The sequence below is a fragment of the Sporisorium graminicola genome, chromosome SGRAM_1 (assembly GCF_005498985.1).
Source record: "Sporisorium graminicola strain CBS 10092 chromosome SGRAM_1, whole genome shotgun sequence".
Taxonomy (NCBI): domain Eukaryota; kingdom Fungi; phylum Basidiomycota; class Ustilaginomycetes; order Ustilaginales; family Ustilaginaceae; genus Sporisorium; species Sporisorium graminicola.
This window is the reverse complement of record NC_043719.1, coordinates 381,313-402,473: the sequence shown is the minus strand read 5'-3', so window position 1 is coordinate 402,473 and position 21,161 is coordinate 381,313. Positions and strand designations below refer to the sequence as shown.

Sequence of the window (21,161 nt, the reverse complement as noted above, 5' to 3'; positions counted from 1 at the left end):
AGCTTTCACATTCAACTTGCAAATCCAGACCTGGTTCGTTTGTTTCCTGTGGTCGCGACAAATCGGGCTTCGCTCACACCACCTCTTCAGAATGCTCACGATGATCATCCCATAAGGGCGCGAACATGGGTCTGGCTCCCCTCGTATCAATTTCGTTCAACTCTCTTGACTGAATCTTTGCGTGTTTGTGTTGAGCCGCTTAACAGCGTCAGGGCATGGCTCATCGCTTTTGAGGAAGGCAAAAGTCCATTTCGGACGACTGCTCGGGCTGGCGACCCCTTCCGTACGTATCTCACGCCAGATTGCATCCACTATCGCGCGAGAAGCAGCGCATCCCCGGTTTCCCCACATTCGGAGTGTCGACCCACTTTCTTCCCCGCATCCGTACAATTGGAAGTCACACAGCATAGCACAGCATCGGATCACACGGAAGCATCCTCTGCAGCATCGGATCACACGGCATCCCTCCTCGTGCACACAGTCCCGAGCCATGTGGTTAGAGATGGAGCCACACTGCTCTTGATCCATTACTTGAAATCGAAAACGTAGCAAACAGGTCAGCAAAGAAACTCGGCTGTCGAATCCCTCATGCACTCTAGCTCATGCTGTCCGGCCGGCACGACTACCACAATGTCGCCCATCACTCGGCCGATCTATCGAATCGGAAGCGTCCTCCCGTGGCTTCCTCAAGCTCGTCGGGCGACGGAAGATTCACCAGGCTGATGCGGTTCGTGCCTGGACGCGCCACTTGGCTCAGTTCCCAGTCCTCGGGGATTTCGTCTGCAGCGAGTCCGCGCTGAGTGTGCTGCCCATTGGCCGTCTGCGTTAACGTACTCTGCTGCGCAGCGAGCTGCTCATTCGCTTCGGGCAGCCGTTCCTCCTCAACTTCGTCCGCATCCCGTCCAGGCATCTGCGGTCGGCTCATCATCACCGGCGATTCCTCGGCCGGCTGCTCCGAAACTGCGTTGAGGTTCATCTGGTTCCTCTGATGCGACGCTGGCTTGTTGACCGTCCCCGATAGTGAAGCGGGCACCGTTGAAGGCTCTCCATTGCTAACCGAGCTCGTCGGTGCAAACAGCTCTTCGAACTGCGTCTGCGATTCGGAAACGTGACCCAGCTCCAGCAGCTGCGGTGTGGCCATTTGTGCAGATGGCATGCGGCTGGCAGCGCGCATCGTCGTAGGCGACAGATACGTGTTGGGCAGCAGCGCTCTCGCCACGCGTTCACCGGCGGCCAGGTCGAGCCGCAAAATTCGACACCTCGACTCGGCCTTGGCCACGTCTAGGCGCAGCGATCGAATGCGGCTCGCCAGCGGCAATGCCGACATTTCGATGCGATCACGAGTCGTCTTGAGGAACGGTGTCAGAATGGCAAAGTGCCGCGCCAGACGGATCTCGTCGGCCAAACGTGCCCTCGCTCGCTCCATCTGTACCTCGGTTTCGGCGATCTTGGTCAACATCATCTCACGACGCGCCTTGGCTCGCTTCTGGATCACAGAAGATGCTGGACTCAGCCGATGCGAGGCCGAAGAACGAGGTCGGGCAGCGACATCACCTTCGCTGGTTCGGGATTGAGGATCGACGCTGAGGCGAAGCGTGCCTTCCCTCGAAAGATCGCCGCTATCGTCGGCAGTGGGAGTCGATCGGCCGCTGTCGTCCGCGTTCAGTTTTCGAGTCGAGCCCGAGAAAGATGGCCTTGAAGCGTCGGGACGACCGAAGCGATCTTCGGGTGCATCGTACCGGTCCGTCCCATCTGCACCCGAGCCGACGCGAGGTGCGAGGTCGAGACCGCGAATCTTGATGTTGGACGTCCGGAAGCTGGCGCAGAAGTTGATTTTGTGAATCCAGTCGTTCATATCGTCCTCGCTCTGAGCCTGCACAAGGTACTGTCGACCCTTGGCGGCGAGCAGTCGGAACACAAAATCGTACTTGCCATAGGTTTGATCCTTAACAGCGACGGCATCCGCCAACGAAATCACGCCGTCCGGCCGGAAGTAGGTGATTCTAGGGGAAATGATGACACCGCCTTCAACAAGGTCGTTGGCTGCATCATTATCGGTTGGGATGCCATTGCACAGGAGCGAATGGCCCACCTGATCGAGGATCTGCGACTGCAGCGCGTTGATCCAGATGATGTCCTTGAACAAAAGCAGCTGAGAGCCTGTCAGGAGGAGGCCGCTCGTCTTCCACTTGCGCGAAGCCGCCTTTCTGCCGCCGTCCGATACGTCGTCTTTTCGGTTGACTATGCCCACCTTGGTGACCTTGAGCGAGACAACCTCTTCTTCGACCTCGAGCGGATTGGGGGTGGCCGTGCCTGGCTGTTCGCTGGGCGTCTTTGTGGTGACGATCTCAATGCTGGGCGCATGGAGGAAGGCGGAGTTGAGTCGATCCACGTCAAAGGTCGAGAGAGATCCGGTGTACGAGAAAGGAGTGTCTTCTGGAATCACATTCTCCAGGTCAGGTCGAAGCTCGCCCAGTCTGCCCTGCGTGATGAGGTAGTAAGGATCGATCTTGGTGCGGCTGTTTGATGCGACAGCCGATTGCGCACCCAGCGAAGTCGACAGGCTGGTGCCAGACAGCGACATGCCAGAGGCTTCTGACGGGCGTCGCTTGCCATCCTCTTCGTCCTCGACATAGATGAATTGAGTGAACGTCAGATTATCGTAGAGGTACTCGAGGATCTCCGTGGGTACACCACTGGCGCCCGTGTTCCTGAGATAGTCGACCTTGGTCATCTTGTTCTTGGCATTCTTGTTGAAGGCGTCGGTGTGCAGCATCATCAACGAGAACGAAAGGATGTAAGGCTGGTCGTCGGACGCAAAAAGGCCGCTGTTGCACTCGTTGTATCGCTTGGCAAATGCCTCCATTACGCGGTCGATCTGCTGTGTCTCCTTGGGTAAGTGCAAGTCCATCAGCAGCTTCCGCAACGCAATGTCGAGCGGAAGACCGTTGAACCAGAACCGCGTCATAAAATGATGGAGCGCGTCAACGTAGAAGACGTCGGCACTGGACGCCAGGATGGCGGCAATCTGAGCCTTTGGTGCAGTAGAGGCAACTCGCTCAGCGTACTCGGGTGCGTCCTCGTCGTCGTACGGCAGGAAGGCGGATAAAGAGAATTTTTTCTCAGGCTTCGCCGAAAGCTGTTTGGCTTCGGTATCAGAAAGGGTCATGCTTGCGGAGGGTTGCCTGCTGAAAGACGGTCGTGAGCTCGAAGACACCCGGGGTGACCGGCCCGCCCCATCACCTTCTACCTGAGTGGCGGTCGACTCGTTCGTGTCGCGGCGGAAGCCACTCGAGGTTGTTCGAGCGCCGCTACCGAAGCTGCCAGGGCTCTTTCCAGAGCCTTCGAGTCCGGCAGAGGAGCCCGCCCGACTTCTGCTGAAGCCGAAGGAAGGCAGCAAAGACGAGGTGCGTGGTCGCGTAGTCGGATTGCCAAATAGGCTTCCTGCTCCACCCTGCGATTCGATCTTTGATGAAGAAGGCGTGATTGCGCCGACACTCTGCTCGCTAGGCCTCCGAGCGAAGGTGGAGCTGCTCCTTCCTTCAAGGGTGGAAGGACGTACACCTTCGACAGTGAGATTGCTCTGCTGCCGCACGTTCACGTCGCGCGATTTCGTTGGCGTTGCCAACGTGTCCCGAGCTGCGAGCATCTCAAAATTCGACTCGATCGGCGATGAAGAGTACGGCAATGACGAACGACCCGAATCGTCCAGAGACGCGCGCCCTAGTCCTGGCCCTGAGTGTGCTTCAGCATTTGCCAGCGACGCAGAGGCGCGCTCTCCTGTCAAGTCAGCCGCGCTTGTTTTCGGACGGCGAAGGAAACGGTCAGACACGCTGCGAGATCGAGATGGTGACTCGTCGTGCGAAGGCGGAGCATCAGGCAGGACTTTAGTCGTTGCACTCAATTCCGAAGACTTGAGCGGCAGGTTTGAAGGTAGACCGTTGGTACGCCCCTCGCCCGCACTTTGCAGGACCGAAGCGGAGGGCAGCCTGGAGGTGCTGGCACGCGGCATCGCCTCGGGAGGGCCGTGGCTGTCCTTGGCTGCAGCACGCAGATTGCCAAACGACTTGATCTTTCTCGCTTTCTCGGTCTCGTTGGTCTCTCGAAGCTGCTGGTCAGGAAGTTCGTCCATAGCGCGTGGTGCACTAACTGGCTGATGCTGTTCGTCCTTCGCTGCGCTTTCAGGAGCAGCAAATGGAACAGAGCCGCGGCGCGATCCGCTGTAGATGCTTCTGGAGTCATCGCTGTGAACCGAGCGCGAGCTGGCGCTGGCTCGGCGTCCTGTTGGGCGAGTTGCACGAGCCACGATACCAGAGTCCGCGGAGGTGATTGGAGCGACGTAGAAGGGTGAAACGAAGCCGCCCATGTGAGGCCCCACAGCTGGTGCCATATATACCCCTTTAGTGGCACGCGTTGCTTTCGGCGACGAGCTCAGCGAAGACCTCCGACCCTCCGAGGGCCCGCTGACGGAGCGTTCCATAGCCGCACCTGAGGTCTCGGTGGAGAGATCTGTTGGGAATCGATCATCTCGCGTCGAGCGCGACGGAGCCTTGGTCTTTGACAGCTTTGCCTCCCTCGCCGACAATTCCTTGTCTATGGTGAGAAAGTCGGCCAAGATGCCAGGGATGTGGTCGTTGCGCGTTGCCGACTTTGGCTCTAGACGTCCGCGACTCCCACTGGGCCTGCGCGGATTGGCTGTAGGAGAAGAGGATGCAGTCTTCTCCGCAGGATCGGGTACACTGTTCAGATCAACGTCTGGGATTGCGGCCGCTGTTGCGAGCGGTGTTGACACAGAGGACTGCCTTGGACTCGCCGTCGCGTCGTCATCGTTTGGTGCTGAAGTATGAGCTTCGGCCGGGTTGTCCTTGGATCCATTGAGCGGCTGAGCAGCTGTAGTCTCGAGCTCCGAGGCGATGGCGCCCATCGAGATGGCTGGAGCGAGGAAGGCTAGCGAGCTGCGGTGCGCACTGGACGTGCTGGAAACCATCGACGTGGGCGACGGCTCCGGCTGCAAAGAGGCCATAGACGCCATGCCCGAGTCGGTCGTGAGCTGAGCTTTGTTGTGCTCTGTAAATCCGACTTGCGTCTCGTTGTCGATGTTTTTGGCCTGCTGAACTTGCTCTTGTGGAGTTGCTGCGTTGCTCTGCTGCGACTCGGCAGGCGGAGATGCAGCCATGTTCGATCGAGTCTCGTCTGCAACGATGGCCTGTCCTCCGTTTCGTGGTTTGACGTCACTCGCGATCGCAACCGTATCGCCAGATACCGCATCACCGCTGATCTTTGTCTGCTCTATCAATTTGGCTTCAGGCAATTCCTTGGGTTGTGCGCCCCCAACCGTGCTGCTGCTTGCCTTGCGCAAAGCAGAGTCGCCAGAGCCGCTGCTTGCCTTGAGCGCTTTGGCTGCGAAAGGATCCGATGGCTTGACTGGGAGTGCCTGGCTCGCTGCGCTCGGGGCTGTGTGAGGAATACGTGGCAGTGGCGGAGCATCGCGAGCGGTTGAACCGAAATCTGCCTTCAAGTCGTTGCCCGTCTTGCTCTTGCGGCGAAAGAATCGTGAAAAGGCAGACTCGCCCTTGGAAGTGCTGGAATGAGGTTTGAGCTCCTCTTCGATGCTGAGCGATATTGGGTCCTGGGAGAGGCGTGGTGGAGCTGGTGCGCCCTTGCGCTGGCTCCGCATTCGCTCTGGAAGATCGAGCTCAGAGGTAGACTTGAGGCCGAGGCCGCGGCCGACAGAGTTGACTTGGGAGGCGCCAGAACCGGTGCGGATCTTGGAGCTGGATTTGGGAGAGCCGTGTTCCTTGTTTGGATTCCAGCCGAAGCCTTTGCCCTTGCTGTACTGAGCCACAGGTGGCGAGTCGACTTTGGTGTGTGCGGAGACTGCTTTGCTGTGGGGTGAAAATGGTGCACGATCGCGCCTGGATGTGACGTCTGGATTGCTGGAGAGCCAAGGAAAGGTGTGAGCAAGCGAGCCGGGAGAGTACTGGTTGATGGCTGCGATGTCAAAGGAGGCGCCTTTGGTCGGTGCTGCGGTCGACACGAGCCCAGAGGCAGTGCCGCCGCCGTCGCCGTTGCCGTTGCCGATTGTGCTTGCGTCTGCGGTAGGGGAAGATGTGGTACGGGGTGAGGAGAGCGCGGGCGAGTTGCGAATGGAAGGCGATGCGGCTGCGTTGTTGTTTGGGAAGCTGGCTTGCGAATTGCGTTTGTTGAGGGAGGAACGGGAAGCTGCAGCTGCAGCTGCCGAGAATGAAGTGTAGACACGAGGCGACATGGATTGCGGCGCCAGATCGGGAGCAGATGAAACGTCGTCGCTAAGGCTCTGAGCGTTGGAGTAGAACTCGGTTCCGGAGGAAGATCTGCGTACGCTGCCCGCGTAGCTGGAGAGCGAGGTCTCGGTGTTCTTGGAGCGGAGAGGGCGGTGGTCGGTGGAAAAGCGGCCGTAGAAGTTGGAGAGTGCCTCCAATCCGCGCTGAGGCTCGCGCTGAGAGAACGAGGCGCGCGGCGCATCGCCCGCTTCGTTCAAGGAGGAGACCATGACAGAGTTGTGGCCGAGCGCGCTCGTTGTTGGGAGCAAGCGATGAAGGGCGGCGCGGCCGACTCGATGTCGTTTCCGGCAATCGGAGGAGGTGTCGACAGAATTTTTACTCGGCCCACATCTGAGTTGAGGATACCGAAATGAAGGAGGATGAATGCGACAAGGCCGGCCGGTGAGTGATCGTCGGCCTTTTTGCTGCGGAGCGAGAAGGCCTTGCGGAATCAAGACAGGCGGAGAGGGTGGTCGTGCTGGAGGTGAGGTGCGAGTCCGGCGGTCGATGGAGGCAAGGTTGGTGGATTGCAAAGGAGTCGAGCAAAAGCACGTCAAGCAGCAGCAGCCAGCTGCTCCTGCGGACGTCACGCTTTCGACGGGGCGGCAGGACGCGCTTGGACCGACCCAACCAACTCAAACGACCAGACCCCGCGAAGCCCATGGTTATTGCCTGCCAATCTGAGACCCTTCGCGCGGCTGTCGTCGACCTGCACCTGCCACCCTGTCTCAGACCGCCTCCTGCGCACTGTCTAAATGTAAATTTTATCTCTAATTTCATCCAATTATATTTTTATTCCTTCGAGGTCAAGCAGAAGGTTTCGCCTTGCCTCTCTCGTCTGACCTTCGTCACCATGTGCGATGCAGCTGCTATTGAGGGCAGTGAATATGGTGCTTCACAATGAGTCAACCACCCGCGCTGTCCAGCGTCCCACTCGCCTCTGTTCAGTTCCTGTAATCCATTCCTTGCGCTGCTCTCCTTTTTTCGCAGGTGCCGCTGAAGAAAGAACAAGAAAAAGGGGTCAGACAGAGCCCATGCACACACGAGATACAGTCACCACCTGCGCTTGCGGTGAAGGCGGTGGGCTCGGCTCGGCTCTCGGCTCCTCTCAGCTTTTGCGCTTCGTGTCTTTTTCGGTCCTGCTCCTGCCACCCTTTCGTTTCCATGCCCACAATATCGTCTCTCTTCTCTCCCACCGTTCACCACCGTTCTGCACGCTTCCCTACCGTCCTCTCCTCTTTCTCACCCTTCAAGATGAAAGATGAGAAGGAGAAGCAAGCTAAAAAATCAAGCTTTTGGTCGAACTGGGATTCGGAGGTGCTGGGCCGGTGGGCAAGATTCTCTCCAGAAAGGCGCCTATCTTGAAACCATGACCACTCAGGAATGGAGAGTGTGATTTTGGGAGATTGCCTTCGAGCCACGGACATGTGCGCGATCGTTCGACCAGTGTAAAGGGTGTTGGAAGAATGCCTTCGTGTACGAGGTACGAATTGCTTGAATCGTGAATAGACGCATGACTTGGACGAGTGTACTGTAGAGGCGACTCATCCGCGCATGCATACTGTACAGTGATACACAGGGTGAAAGGAGCGGGTGGGGAGAGGGGTGGTTACAGGAGAGGATAGTCGATCGGCTTTCCTCGTGTTCGCGTCTGGTAGCCATGAGTGGGGGGTTGTGTGACGAAGTGGCTTCGTTTCGGTGGGGCTTTCTTCTTTGCCCGGGCACCTGGAGTGGTGTCGCCAACGTCGTCCAAGACATCCCGACGTGCTTTCTTTCCCGTGTTTCCGGCGCCAAGCCCTTTGCGTGCCCGCGATGGGATCGTTTCCGGCTCGGGAGACGGTTCCGCGTCCGGGACAGAGAAGGCATCAGGTTGTCCATCGACCGCGTCATCGCTTGCAGCCGGCAGTCTCGATGCAGAGCCTTCACCCTGTCTGCGTGCCGATTCTCGTGAGGCAGAGGCTTCGTGGGAGAGATGATCCGCTTTTCCCTGATGCTGCCGTTTCTTGGATTTGTACGTCTTTGCAGGGACAGCTTTGGCGGCATTGCGCGCTCTTCCTCTGCTCTGTGCTCTAGGAGGACGAGGCGTAGAGCGGGGCTCCCCCTCTTCGCCATCGTCGTTGGCTCGGACTGGAAACATACGTCGCTCCCCTCTCGCTGGTTGGACTTCGTCACTGCCTTGTCCGTCCGGGTATTGGAGTTCCTGCGTCTGGTAGAGGAGCTTCTTGAGTGCATTGGATTCCGAGCTGTGCTCAACTGCTGGAAGTGCCACCGCAGCCAGAGCTGGGGAGGGTTGCACCACGAAGTTTGCCGATGCCGAGGTAGAAGGATTGTCGCTGATTCGATCAAAGACTTGTTCGAATTTGCTCAACAGCTAGATGGCACTCGGATCAGCGCAAAAGCTAAATGTGGTCAGAATGCCGACGCTGATTCATGATTCTGTGTCGGCTTCTGCGGCTTCTGGAAGGGTGCGACCAACCTCCTGATGCCGATCTCTGCAGTTCCGACGATCGGTGCAAACAGCTTCTTCCAGCCTTGCAATGATAGCACGCACTTCGAAGTGCTCCTGGAGGATCTGCGCCACTTGCGCGCTGCATGCCCTTGTCTCCTCGTAGCGAGCGTCTGTACAATAGGTGGGGCACAAGTTTAGCTAGCACAAGGTCAAATTGCCTGCCTCTCACATCTCCTGCGCATACTCACCGGTCGTCTTCTGGAGCTTCTCAAGCAAATACCTGTGTGATTCTACCCCTGCCTGCAAGGCTTTATTAAGGTCATCGAAGCTGTTCTGCGTTCTGTTGTGGCGCTCTTCGGCGTCTTTGTAGTACCGTCTCTGGTCGCGAATGGAAAGCCGCACATACGCATTCAGAGGTTCGTGTTCGTCCCCATTCCTGAAGGTGTCTGGTCCCGTGGGTGCAGCCTCAGGAGCTGTTCGGGTTCTTGCTGCGGAGCCTGCACGGTGAGGTGGCTGAACAAATGGATGGGAAACGGTCATCGGGCGTGAGCCACGCTGAGATGCCAACGTGCCCCGACCTAGGGGGAGAAACTTGTGCTGCCCTTCCACAGTCGGAAAACATGGTTCACTACTGCTAGAATTTCCCGCTGGAGAAACATGCATGTACCCGTAACCAGGGATTATGCCGCCGTGCGTCGGTGTCGTCAATGCCGATGCAGACGGGCGCGAGATGGCAGGGATCCCTGACGACGCCTGAGAACTGTGGATAATTGAATGAGTCGTCGAAGTGCTCGGTACGTTGAGAATCGCCATTGAGGCGGCCTGCGGACACGATTGTTGGCGCACGGGTAGATATGAGGGCCGACCGCGCGAGACTGAGCTGCTTCGAAGTGTCAGGGGCGGTCCTGGTTGCGCTCGAGACTGGTAGCCATGTGCGGCTTGGTAGGGCTCAGGTCGATGAGTCTCCATGCTCTGCCGTGCCTGTCCTCCCCGTGCGTGGCTGCCGATGCCGGCGGTTCTACCCTTCGACATGGTGATGATGACGCGTTGCTGCAGTGTTGAAAGGCGACAGAGGAGGAGAGCGAAGGACGAGACGATGGACCGCAGCGACGCGGACATGGGAGCGGATCGAATAGGAAGCGGCTATTTATGTCTGAGGAGACGCATACACTCTTCAAACGCTTGCTCGCAAGGCGCCGCAAGAACAGGTGACCAGGTACATGGGAGGAAAGCGGTGGTTATTGCTCGAAGCGCCAAAAAGGCTGAATTTTGGGATACGATCTACAGCAGAACAAGATAATCACGAACTGCACCATGTGCTGGGAGCAGGGCGGGGAAGAGCTGAGCTCTGAGGCTCTTAGGCGAGAGGGCTGATGAGCCTGTTGACGTAAGATGGGCGACATAGTTGGCAGGTGACCACGGAAAGTTTGGACGGATGACCGATCGATCGTTGATTGAGCAAAAAGGAAAGGAGATCAGTAGGCGTTCCGTGTGTTCATGGGCAGAAGCGGATGTGCCGAAGAGAAAACTCACTTGATCAAGCTGGGTTGTGGCGTGCTTCGGGTGAAGCCGATGTAGAGAACGAAAGGGACCCTGTTTTCGCAATGTCACGATGTTGGAGATGCAGCAAGAGAGTGCGGCGATACGGTAAGAGAGCAAAGTGAGCGATAAGCATCGTTGGAAGGACTTCGGCGTAGAGCAGGCAGAGTTGGACTCACCAGCCGTAGTGCAGCAAGGTCTTGGAGACGTCGACAGCCTTGACGATTCGCTCCTGTGTGTGGACCAAGTGCCGGTGTGTCGAGAAACGTGAATGATTGAATGTCAGCTCTTTTGCTCTTGTGATCGCTATGAGCTTCAGAGACAGAGATGGACGACAAAGCGTGTGCTATCGTAAAGAACAGCTTCGCATCTTCCGCCTGATCTGATCAGCAGAGCACATCGCTGGCTCTAATCGACGCCACATGCCGGGTGAATCCACAGCAGAGAGCGGCTGATGAGTTCTGGAGCGGCGACGCACCTTTGTGTCTTCTGAAAATGCCATTGTGACAGTGTGCGTTTGCGGAAAGTGACTTGACCTGAGGGATGTTCCGATTCGAGAGGCAAGAGTTGTTTGGTCGGTGAGATGGTAAAAAGTTCTTTCTGCAGCGTCAAGCAGTGCGAGAGTGAAGCTTCCGAAATCCGATTTCGGCTTTTTCTGATTCTTGGTCGCGCTCCACCCAAAAATCATGGGCGACAGCCTGAGAGGGACAAACTTGCTAACCCTAGCTTGCGCACAGGTGGAGGAATCTAGAGCCAAAAAGACGCGTTGCGGAAAGGAGTGAGTGTTGCTCTTGACCCAATCAACACCAACTCTTCTCATGGCCATGATGCTCAGATCGTAGCACGCAGTGGCTCTACAACTTCTGGTCGCTACGTCTTTCAAATTGGATCGTAAAGCCACGGAGTCTCGCGCCGACCGTACTCGAGTGGAGTAAGTAGCCATGAACGTCGATCTGGCACCGCCGGACGAGATGAATGGCGAGACCATCGCGATCCTCGTCCTCTTCAACTTCCATTGCCGCATTCAACTGAATGACGAGGCGCAGGTCGCTCGAAAGAAGCTTCTCTTGTTTCTCATGCACAAGATCTACCAGACCTGCCCGCCTTCAGCCTCGTATACGGCCTTTGCAGACGAGCTCAGAGTGGCCATGGACGGCGACGAGGACAATGGTCGAATTATGATCGACTACCTCGATGGCATGCTCAACCTGCTCGAGGTTCCAGATGGCCTCACGAAGCTCTTCAACGAGAAGCTCAACAGGGTCATGCCCAGCTACGAACCTATGGGGATGCTCAACGCGACCGACATCTTCTTCGAGCGACGCTCCTTCTTCGGTCTCTTCTTCCGTCGCATCAAGCTGATCTTTGATAGCTTAGACTTGCAAGCGAGGAATCGCTTGACGCTCGCCGCACGCGCGTGGAAGGATGGCCTGCTTCCATCTCCACATGATCGCGAGCGAGCAGATCTTGAAATTTCGAGTCAACCAGACGCAAGGCTGAGCGCCTTTCGAGACTACCAGCTGGGCTTGCTGCGCGGCGACTATGCAATGGCCAAGGACAACATGGAAAGGTTCTTTGACTTTTACGCTCCCGGCGCTGACCGTGAACTTCATCAACACACGCTGCTCCACCTGGCCGCATTCCACGTCCGGAACGAGAGCTTCTCCGCCGCGAGAGCAGCGCTAGACGAGGCCATTAGCCTCGCGCGATCCGCGAATGACAGCGACTGCATCTCTGCTTGCGAGAGTCTCATGCTGAGGATCCAGGGCGTCGGCACCAGCACACTCGCTAGCATTCCAGAAGTGGAAAGCTCGATGACGAGTGACAGACTTCGACAGCCTGTAAACGATTCCCTGTGGCGAGCACGCTGCAGCATTGCAAGGGGACGCTCTGCAGTCGAGACGCTCCATGACTTGGAGGATAGCTTTGCCCCAAATCAACCGTCCAGGGAAGCGTTGGCGGCCTCAGAGGCCTCGCTGGAAGTCGTTGAAGATGCTAAGCGGCGCTTGGGCAGGGATACAATGCAAAGCGACGTTGAAATTGGCCGTCTATGGGACCTGTTGGGCCAGCCATCGCTCGCTGATGTCTACCAGGACCGGGTAGACACAGGGTCGAGCGGCACGGTCATGTCAACGTTGCAGGCGGAAGGTCGAATGGACTGTATCTGCCACAAGGCAAAGAGAGTGAGTGAGCGTATACCGACGAACAGCAAACCAAAATGGCTTGCTTCTGCATCGACAATGACACCAGCTGACTTTGACTTCGTCCTGTGGACAACAACAGCTTTCACGCATGGGTCGTTACGAAGAGGCTCTCAGTTTGCTCGTCTCCCCTTCCTCTTTCGAGGCGATCTCGTTCAACGAATACACCACCTGGCACCGGGCCATTGCAGATGTACTACGTTTGAAGGCTACCCGCAGACAAGACGAAGCAGTGCTGCATCTTCTAGCCGAAAGTTTCCCAGCTCGCGATGCGGCGCTTCTGGACTACGATATCGAAGACGCCGTCGACACACCGAGCGCGTTGGTCGAGCTTGCGCTTCGCTATCTCGAATCTAGCAAGTCGAGCCTGACTGAGAAGGTCATGGGATCGCATTTCAGAGGCTTCAGTCGACTGACGGCCGAAGATGCGGCGGAAGCATTGCTGGAGAAAGCGGCTCAACGAGTGCAAAGCAGTCAACCAATGTTGTCGCTAATGCCGACGCTGGCCAGTCTTTCTATCGCCAAGGACATGGATTGCAGTCGCTTGATCCTGCGTGCGAGGGTGCAGCTCGCCGAGACGTTGGGACTGTACCTCCAGATGCCAGACGGAGCACGGCTGCTCATGGAACTGGATCTGCCGAACTGCCTGTCCAGTGATGACGTTGAGCTGCGAGCGCGTGCGCAGTGGACATACGCACGCGTGTTGCTCTCGTGTTGGAACAAGGACAAGCTAGAGCCCGACGACTTGACAAAAGTGCTACACTGGCTGCAAAAAGCTGAGCGAGGTGAGTCGAACCATTCCATGCAGCTGGCGACAGTCACTGTGCCCGAAAAGGAGCTGCACCTCCGTTACAGCGATTGCTTGCCCTGACTGCTGACGCCCTCGAACCCTCTGTCTCCATCTCCTATACCTCTTTTGGCCTGCTTAGATGCAGAACAGGTCGAGTGCCTCGCGCTGCAGACACAAATTCTCTACTATATGCTGCGGCTTCACCATCACACTGGCAACGTAAAAGAGGTCGACACAGTAACTGCACGCTTAGGACAGGTCGAGCGTAGCTGGTCGCGCTCGGACGAGTCGCAAGATCAGGCCTGCCTCGAACAGGCTCGACAGATCCTGGCCATTGCCGTCTCGGTTGCAGGCTACGTGGCTAGTGGCGAATCAGCCAATAAAAGGCTTGTCGCTGCATAGCAGTTCTTCCATGATATCGTCACGTCTGACGGTGTAAGGATTTGTTTGAACAGAGTACTGCATCAACCACGTTAACCCCGAGCATGTTGTTCGAGCAGCATGCAAGCACGGCTGTGAGTCTCTTGTGTTGGTGATACTGCGCGTTCTGTCGCGTGAAAAAAGAAATGCGGAGAGGATTGCGTCTTGCACTGCGTGCGGAGATGACTTTATTCATGGGTGTGTACCAACACTCGATTGTCTAGCAAGTAGCCGGATTCGGCGCGACGACCGGCTTGCGGCAATTACACTTTTGCGAATGTGCTAAGCGAGGAACAGGTCCCTTCCACTTCTGAAAGAGCATCCACCATCTGTGTCCGTTTACATCGACCACCAACACCGTGACAAGATCCATTGGGGCCCTCCAATCTTTAACACGATACTGCATGTATCAAAGCGGACGCGACGAGAGAACAACGACACGAAGAAGCTACTCGAAACTTAGCCTAGATTGCCGAAATGCCAGCACCACAGCTCAAAAACTTCCAGGATGCAACGCAGGATGCCGTGGGTATGACACGGAATCTCGCGACGGACGGATACTCGTGCTCGGCCGTGGACAAGACGGTCACCATCATTTCAGCTGAACGCTCGGGACTGGATGAGAACGGCCAATTGGTGCGAGAAGCTGCTTACGTGGACGATTCCCAGGAGAAGGCGCGGTTGACCATGATCACATCCGGCAGTCCCACGGCGGCTACACCGATACGCAAGGCGCTCAACTCCCGCCTGGTTCTGCGCATGCGGGTCACCGACAAGATGGACAACACACTCGGCAATATGCATGGAGGATGTGCTGCAACGCTTGTCGACAACATCACCAGCATGCCCGTCTTTTACCACACTTCGGGCGAATATGGACAACCGTGGTCGTTCCTTGGCGTCTCGCAAAACATCACGGTGCTCTATCTTAACGCCTGTCCGCTCGGATCCGTGCTTGAGATGGAGGTCTACACAGAGCAGATCGGCAAGAACATCGCGGTGATCAAGGCCGAGTTCTGGATCGTCCAACGAGACGACGGCACAGAGGACGATGGAGAGGGACCCGTTCACTCGGGCAAGTGGAAACGCGTCACAAAGACCGTCATTGGATCACATACAAAGGTAAGTACATGTCCCTACTTGACCGCGGGCTGTGAAGGAGCGATCATCCCATTCTCGGCTTCCTTGGCAGTTTCGAAACCTATCCTACCTGAGGAGGGACTGGCGCTGACCACTTTTGGCAACCTTGACTGTATTTGACGGCCGGCTGGTTCGACAGGTGGACAACTCGGCGAAGGTCAAGCTCTAGACGTGAGCATGTTTTTTCTTCTTCTTTCACGCAACAACAACGCATACACAGCCTGAAGATACTCCCCGTTCCCGACTGTACTGTACTGTACAGCCTGGCATCATGTGTCCTTGTTGCCAAAGGGGATGCTAGCACGTGCTTGTGTCAGAATCACATCCACATGCAGCATATGAAAGAGGACCGGAGTCTTTTTTTCGCCTGTGTTATACTCCGTCCTACAACAATCGGGCGGTGTGGAGTCGATCTGGATTTTTTGAACACAAAATTATACCGAGATAGCCCCCTAGCCACTCTATGATAGCGAAAGCGATTGGTGACTTGATCGTTTTCAGAAGTCTCGAAAGCTCAGCTCAGCTCGCGTTTCAACTTGAAGCGTTGCGCCCTTCCCTCATCTCTCTCAGACTCACTATCCTTTTTTCGCCGGCAGCGATCTAATTCTTGTCGAGTGTCGCACACCATCATCATGTCTGGATCTGAGCATCGGGTGGGCGGTGGCTCATCGTCGAGCCCGCCCTCATCACGCACACCGCGACTGGCTTTTCCCACCACTCGATCGAGGCCGACGTCTATCGTTGACACCACTGCGACCTCGGTCGAAGCGTCCGCAGATGCCATCCTATCCACCTCGCCAGCTTCTTCCATCACCTCCACCGGCCTCTCTCCCCGAAAGCACACGCAGTCGGCTGCAGACCGACTCGCGAGCGCTCAAGCCAAGGACGCTGCTGCTGCCGCTAAATCTCATCGAACACGCACGACTTCGAGCACTTCCAGATCAAGCACTGAAGCAGGTCGCCCTAAGCTCCCGACACTGCTTCAGGCCACCACCACCTCAAAGTCGGCAGCGACACCCATCACCAGCACCTCTCTCGATGTCTCTTCCAGCGCTAGAGCCGGAGAGGCTGCTGCAAAGCCCAGCGGGCACGTTCATAACTTGGAGTCGCCTGTAGTCAATGTCGATAGTCAGCCCATGTCGAGGCGCGGATCTCGTGATCAGGCCTCCACCACCAGCGCAAAGGTAGCAGGCCCGAGCACACCTAAAAAAACAACGGCGGCGCCCAAGTCAACGCCCAATGCACCTCCACTGGTAGCGCTGCTTTCCGACTCGATAGCCTCCAAGCTGATCAAGCAAGGCGCCGAGGCCAAGGTGTATATCTCCAACATCGCTACCAACAACATCTTGTCTTGGCCGCAGCCACGCTCTTCCCAGCTTGAGTCGAGCAAGGTGCGGCCTCCTGCCTCTGTGCTGCTCAAGTGGCGCTTTCCAAAGACGTACAGACATCCGACACTGTCGAGCAATATAACTGCGTCGCGCACCATCATGGAGGCCAGAGCGCTGCTCCGATGTGCCAAGGCGGGTGTAGCGGTGCCAGCCGTTCGCTGCGTCGACGAAAAAGAAGGCATCCTCGGTCTCGAGCTCATCGCCGGCAAGAGTGTCCGAGAATGGCTTGGTGGTGGTGCAGAGGGCGAGGATGAGGCCTTGATCGATGCCGAGGAAGCAGCCGAAGCTGAAGAGCAAGACGTAGTGCTTTCGGAGCGCGATCAAATCAAGCTAATGAGGTTGATTGGTAAGCAGCTGGCCATCATGCACGAAGCCGACATCATCCATGGAGATCTCACCACCTCGAACATGATGCTGCGCCCTGCATTGCCAGATAAAGAGGCGACGGTCGACCTGGAACGCGACGAGGTGGTTTTGATCGACTTTGGTCTTTCCTCCGTCTCGGCCTTTGCCGAGGACAAGGCGGTGGACCTCTATGTGCTCGAGAGGGCATTCGCCTCGACCCACCCTGCGTCCGAGTCGCTCTACCGCACCATCCTCGAGAGCTACGCCGAGGAGGTGACGGCCAGATCGGCTGGCAAAAATCGCAGCAAGGGCGGCAAGCTCAGCAAATGGGAAGAGACGCGACGAAAGCTCGAGGAAGGTAAGTCGACCCGACACAATGAGCACCTGCTGACAGGGACGTTGCTAAGTTTTTTCATGTTCGTGCTCTGACACCCTTTCTCGTTTTGCTATTTTGCCGCTGCAGTGCGATTGCGAGGACGAAAGCGATCCATGGTGGGGTAGGTGAAAATCCCCCTTCCTTTGACCCTGTACCGTCCCTCCATCTCGTCACTCTTGCAAAGCATCCCGACGGAGAAGACTGACACGCATGCGTGCTTTTCTGCTGTCTGATTGCTATCGCGCGGTCCTCTCTCTTTGCAGATCCGCTCTATGGAAGGACAACTGGAACAGACGCGTAGTGGTGAACATCGAGCTTTCGATCCAGGTCGAATGGCATGGCGTCTCGGCTGCGGTTCGCTCCCTCCCCGCTTTGGCGCGTGTCGTGCTGCGAACGCGTCCCACCGACGTATTCGCATTGTTCCGCAGTCAACCGAGACGAGCACAAGGCGATCAATGGCACGCTCTTGCGTCGAGGATGGACGCTGAGTTGGAGCATATTGGTTCGGCGAAGCTATTGCGCTCCCATACGCCGCACGAGAGCTGTTCCCGGACATCTCCGCCCACAGAGGCGCGCCCGATCTTGGCTTGGCCCCTGGTGGCGCTGCAGACGGCGGTCGTCAGTGTACCGCTGGCGGGGCCGTTGGACAAGGTGCTTGGTTGGGGCTTGACGAGGTCGCTGCAGGCGGTGGATCGCGTGGTGCCGCCGTTTGCCTCGCCTTCGCGCGTGTTGGGCTGGCGGGGCAAGGCTAAGACTGATTGAAGGTGTAGGCGTCGACGAGTTTTGATGTTCATAGCTTTCAACCGTGGCTGGTCAATCTCTTCGTGCATGATGTGTCTAATCAGAGTCTGTCGCAAGCTTGTCTTTCTCAACATGCCGCAGCGAAGGTAGCAAGGCGAGGAGGGGGCGACAACGAACAGAGATTGAGATTTCAGAGCAATTCCTGGGCCCGTGAAGTGAGAGGGGGCCAGCAAGCGAGAGAGGGCTATATGGATACAGTTAGAGTCAGCAGGACAGGGAGTGATAAGCGTTTCGAGAGGAAGTAAGGTGTGGAGAAGGGCATGCGTCCCAAACGGGCACGTGGTTGACGCAAGCCCCTGCATCCTCTCCTCCGAACCGCTCTGCTCCTCTTCCACGAAGTGGGACGTTCAAAGAACAAGAGCGAGGAAGGAAGAAGCAACGACGGCCGAGGCGATGAGCTGGGTGCTGCGGGCCGTACCCGAAGCACCGTTCGGGTTTCGGTGGTCAATGTTGCTTCCATTGCCATTGCCACCGTTTCCGTTGCCACCGTTGGAGTTGGACGCGCCAGCCTGCGACTCGCCACCGTTGTTACCGTTAGAACCGTTACCAATCGCGGACTCGGTCTGGCCGGATCCCGCGGAGTCAGTGTTGTCGTTCGCCGAGCGGTTGGTCGCTCCACTGCCCTGCTGCGCGGCGGGCACGTCAGTTCCCTGGGTCGTGATGGCGTTCTTGCCCGAAACGGGGCCCGAGATGCTCTGAGCCTTCTGGGCGTCGACAGAGGACTGGGCGGACTTCTGCGCCTGGGCCGCGCGGCCCGTGTCGAGCGCGGTGGAAGCGAGCACGTTGTCGATCTGGTGGATGACACCCTGCTGGGCGATAATGTCGGTCTGCAAGATCTTGGCAGTAAAGTTGCCGACCTTGACCGTGCCGGCCTTGTTGTCAAACACGATGTCCTGGCCGCTCGACGAGATGAGCGAGCCCTGGTCGATGAGCAGTGGCGAGTAAACCACGCGGGAGGCGACAATGTGCTGGCCCAACACGGTGGGGATCTCAGTGGGGTTGGGCTGCGTGGCGGCAAACTTGTTGATGGCATCGTTGGTGGGGACGAACAGCGTGATTCCCGCCATCGAGTCGATCGTCTTGGCGAGCGCACCGTTCTGCACGTTGCTGATCAACGTCGAGATACCCGTGTAGCCCAAGAAGCGAAGCGTGTCGGTCACAGAGCCGGGCACAGTGATCGCCTGGTTGATCGGCTGCACCGTGATGGTGTCGAACTTGTGCGTCTTCTGCACAAACGTGTCGTTGTTCACCGCCTCGGAGACAAATGTCAGGTTGGCCGACTTGGCGAGCGCCACCGCCTGCCCCGCCCCACCGGGTAAGTTCGAGAATGCAGACTCGTTCAACAGCGAGTGTCCGATCGTGTGCAGCGGGAACGCGTTGAGCTTGTCCGCCTCAAAGCTTCCACGCAGCACGTGCTGCAGCAGCGTAGCCTCAAGACGCGACGAGTTGCTGGTCACCCACGACGGCAGCTTGGCGATTGCTTCGTCCGTGGGCGCGAGGAGCAGCTTCTCCGTGTTGTCAGCGAAGATACGGTCCGTCACGGCAGTGTGCTGCGAAAGCACATTGGCGAGCGAGGTAAGGTTGTTATCGCGCAGTCCCTGGAGGAGGGTGTTGACGTCTCCGCCCTGACGAAGCTGGAGGTTCTGGAACTCGGTCGCGACAGCCGAGTGCGAGGACACAGCGAGCGCGAGCAGCGCGGAAAGCGTGAGAGAGAGCTTCATGGTGAAGGAGAGGGCCGAGATTGGGGATAAAGAAGTTGGGGAAAGTTGGGAGGGAGGGTGGAGGCTGGAAAGAGTGACAGCCTGTTGCAATCGAGAAGTGAGAGAGGAGTGAGTGGTAGACGGGGATGAGGAAAGATCGAGTTGATGGCGCACGAGCGGGACTTATAAGGATCCAAAGGGGCAGAGCAAAGCCGCTCGTCCACCTTACGCGATTGTGCGATAGGGCAAGGCAAGGGGCCTGCGAACGTGCGACTGCCTTCCAGTATCTGCATTTGCTCCCATCACTTCGGCTACTAAGCCCAGGAACCCCCGTGTACCCCGCCGAAGAGGCTCAAACAAACTTCGCATATGGAGGGTGTGCAGCTGTGACAGTTCTGAGCGGCATGACATGCACACGAATCCCAAACTTCTTGGGAAAAAGACTTGGCAAATGCCTGGGTGCATGTAAGTGAGCCTTTAAGCAGGAGGCACGCATCTGGCTAGAATGGGAGCAAAAGCCTCTCCAGCTCTTTGCGGTGCACGCTGTCGGCTGTGCAGCCACAGGATCGGCGACGTGCACCTAAGGACGAAGGGCGAGCGGGTCTAGAAGCGAAGCGCTCAAAGACAGCAAGGCAGCACATAGCTTTTGCTGGCTGGTCAATCGTGAGCGGGAGAACGAATGGCCGAGTGGCTTCCGCTTGGCATCTCAGCTCGCCATCACCAAAAGGTACACGGGTTGTGCGCATTCCTGATGTGCCTTGAGAGGAGCACTAGTGAGGGCAGCCGAGGACTTGACGTCTGGCGAGCTTCGAAAGTGCGCTGCGCAGCATCGCCCTCAGGCGCTGAAGCCTGCGAGAGGCGCCAATGCCGATGATGCAGCACGGTGCAGACTAAGGCTTCCATGCTGATCTTAAACACAAGGACGCAGGCCCTCTTTCGGCACGTCATTGGCTCTCCCTCCGCCTTTCCTTGCAGACATCCGTGTACACACCAGATCCGTGGTAACGCTCTCTACCTGTAATGCCAGGCAAGTGCTCTCGGATGAGCTTCACACCAGCTCAGAGAACCTACATCACTTTCGTAAGAAGAAGAAAGAGATGAGGTCAAGCCTCAATGCAATGTTGAAAAGGGCAGAGTGTCTCGGAGGGATCGACGGCGCGTCGAAGCAGCGAATGCCATCTTCTGTGGCTGTCGTCGAGCAATGCTTAGCGTCGCAGGTCGCTTATGGGGCTCGGGCAGCGGTCCCAAGTGAAACTACGATGCACTTTGCAGATCATCGTCTCGCTCGAAGCCAGACCGGGCAACCTGCCTGTTTAGGCTCGAATGCAGCTCGGGCATGAGCTAAGAGCGGCGATCATTGATGCCACTAATATTTGACAGCTGCAGGTGCAGCCGTGAAGCGAGGCCCGCTCCGACGCGCTGCCAGCTCATGCTCGAAAAGGGAAAAAAAAAAAAGTGTTGGTCTTTGCTGATTTTAAAGCTTTAAGGCACCTGAGCAGTGGTGGAGCGAAATTCTTCGGGCTGGTCTGCAGAAATCTGTACGCTGCGCGTCGGTGGTTCGGGGTCGCGCCTCGGTATGCGATACTGCGACCGCCAAGCTGCTGCTCCCGTCCATTCTGGTCTTGCACCGCCCTCACGATGAATGAAGGCCACTGACCCGCTACTTCTGCGAGTAGGGTACGAGTCTGAACGCTTCGTCGGTCTCAGACT

At 57.2% G+C, this 21,161-nt stretch overlaps 5 protein-coding genes across 5 annotated transcripts; 3 read left to right on the top strand and 2 right to left on the bottom strand.

The window, feature by feature from the left end:
• Positions 1-640: 640 nt before the first annotated feature.
• EX895_000174 (uncharacterized protein) lies at positions 641-6,532 on the bottom strand (the record flags this gene model as incomplete). The annotated part of the gene is made up of 1 exon (XM_029880775.1): positions 641-6,532. One exon carries the CDS (start codon positions 6,530-6,532, stop codon positions 641-643), a length of 5,892 nt encoding a protein of 1,963 aa, XP_029742161.1.
• A 4,699-nt stretch (positions 6,533-11,231) lies between these two features.
• EX895_000173 (uncharacterized protein) lies at positions 11,232-13,683 on the top strand (the record flags this gene model as incomplete). Its single annotated transcript, XM_029880774.1, has 3 exons — positions 11,232-12,473; positions 12,574-13,276; positions 13,421-13,683. The coding sequence occupies 3 exons, from the start codon at positions 11,232-11,234 to the stop codon at positions 13,681-13,683; spliced, it is 2,208 nt and encodes a 735-aa protein (XP_029742160.1).
• A 495-nt stretch (positions 13,684-14,178) lies between these two features.
• Positions 14,179-15,010, top strand: EX895_000172 (uncharacterized protein; the record flags this gene model as incomplete). The annotated part of the gene is made up of 2 exons (XM_029880773.1): positions 14,179-14,823; positions 14,981-15,010. 2 exons carry the CDS (start codon positions 14,179-14,181, stop codon positions 15,008-15,010), a joined length of 675 nt encoding a protein of 224 aa, XP_029742159.1.
• A 463-nt stretch (positions 15,011-15,473) lies between these two features.
• EX895_000171 (uncharacterized protein) lies at positions 15,474-17,712 on the top strand (the record flags this gene model as incomplete). The annotated part of the gene is made up of 3 exons (XM_029880772.1): positions 15,474-16,932; positions 17,038-17,071; positions 17,214-17,712. 3 exons carry the CDS (start codon positions 15,474-15,476, stop codon positions 17,710-17,712), a joined length of 1,992 nt encoding a protein of 663 aa, XP_029742158.1.
• A 386-nt stretch (positions 17,713-18,098) lies between these two features.
• On the bottom strand, positions 18,099-19,472 carry EX895_000170 (uncharacterized protein; the record flags this gene model as incomplete). The annotated part of the gene is made up of 1 exon (XM_029880771.1): positions 18,099-19,472. One exon carries the CDS (start codon positions 19,470-19,472, stop codon positions 18,099-18,101), a length of 1,374 nt encoding a protein of 457 aa, XP_029742157.1.
• Between the last annotated feature and the right edge of the window lie 1,689 nt (positions 19,473-21,161).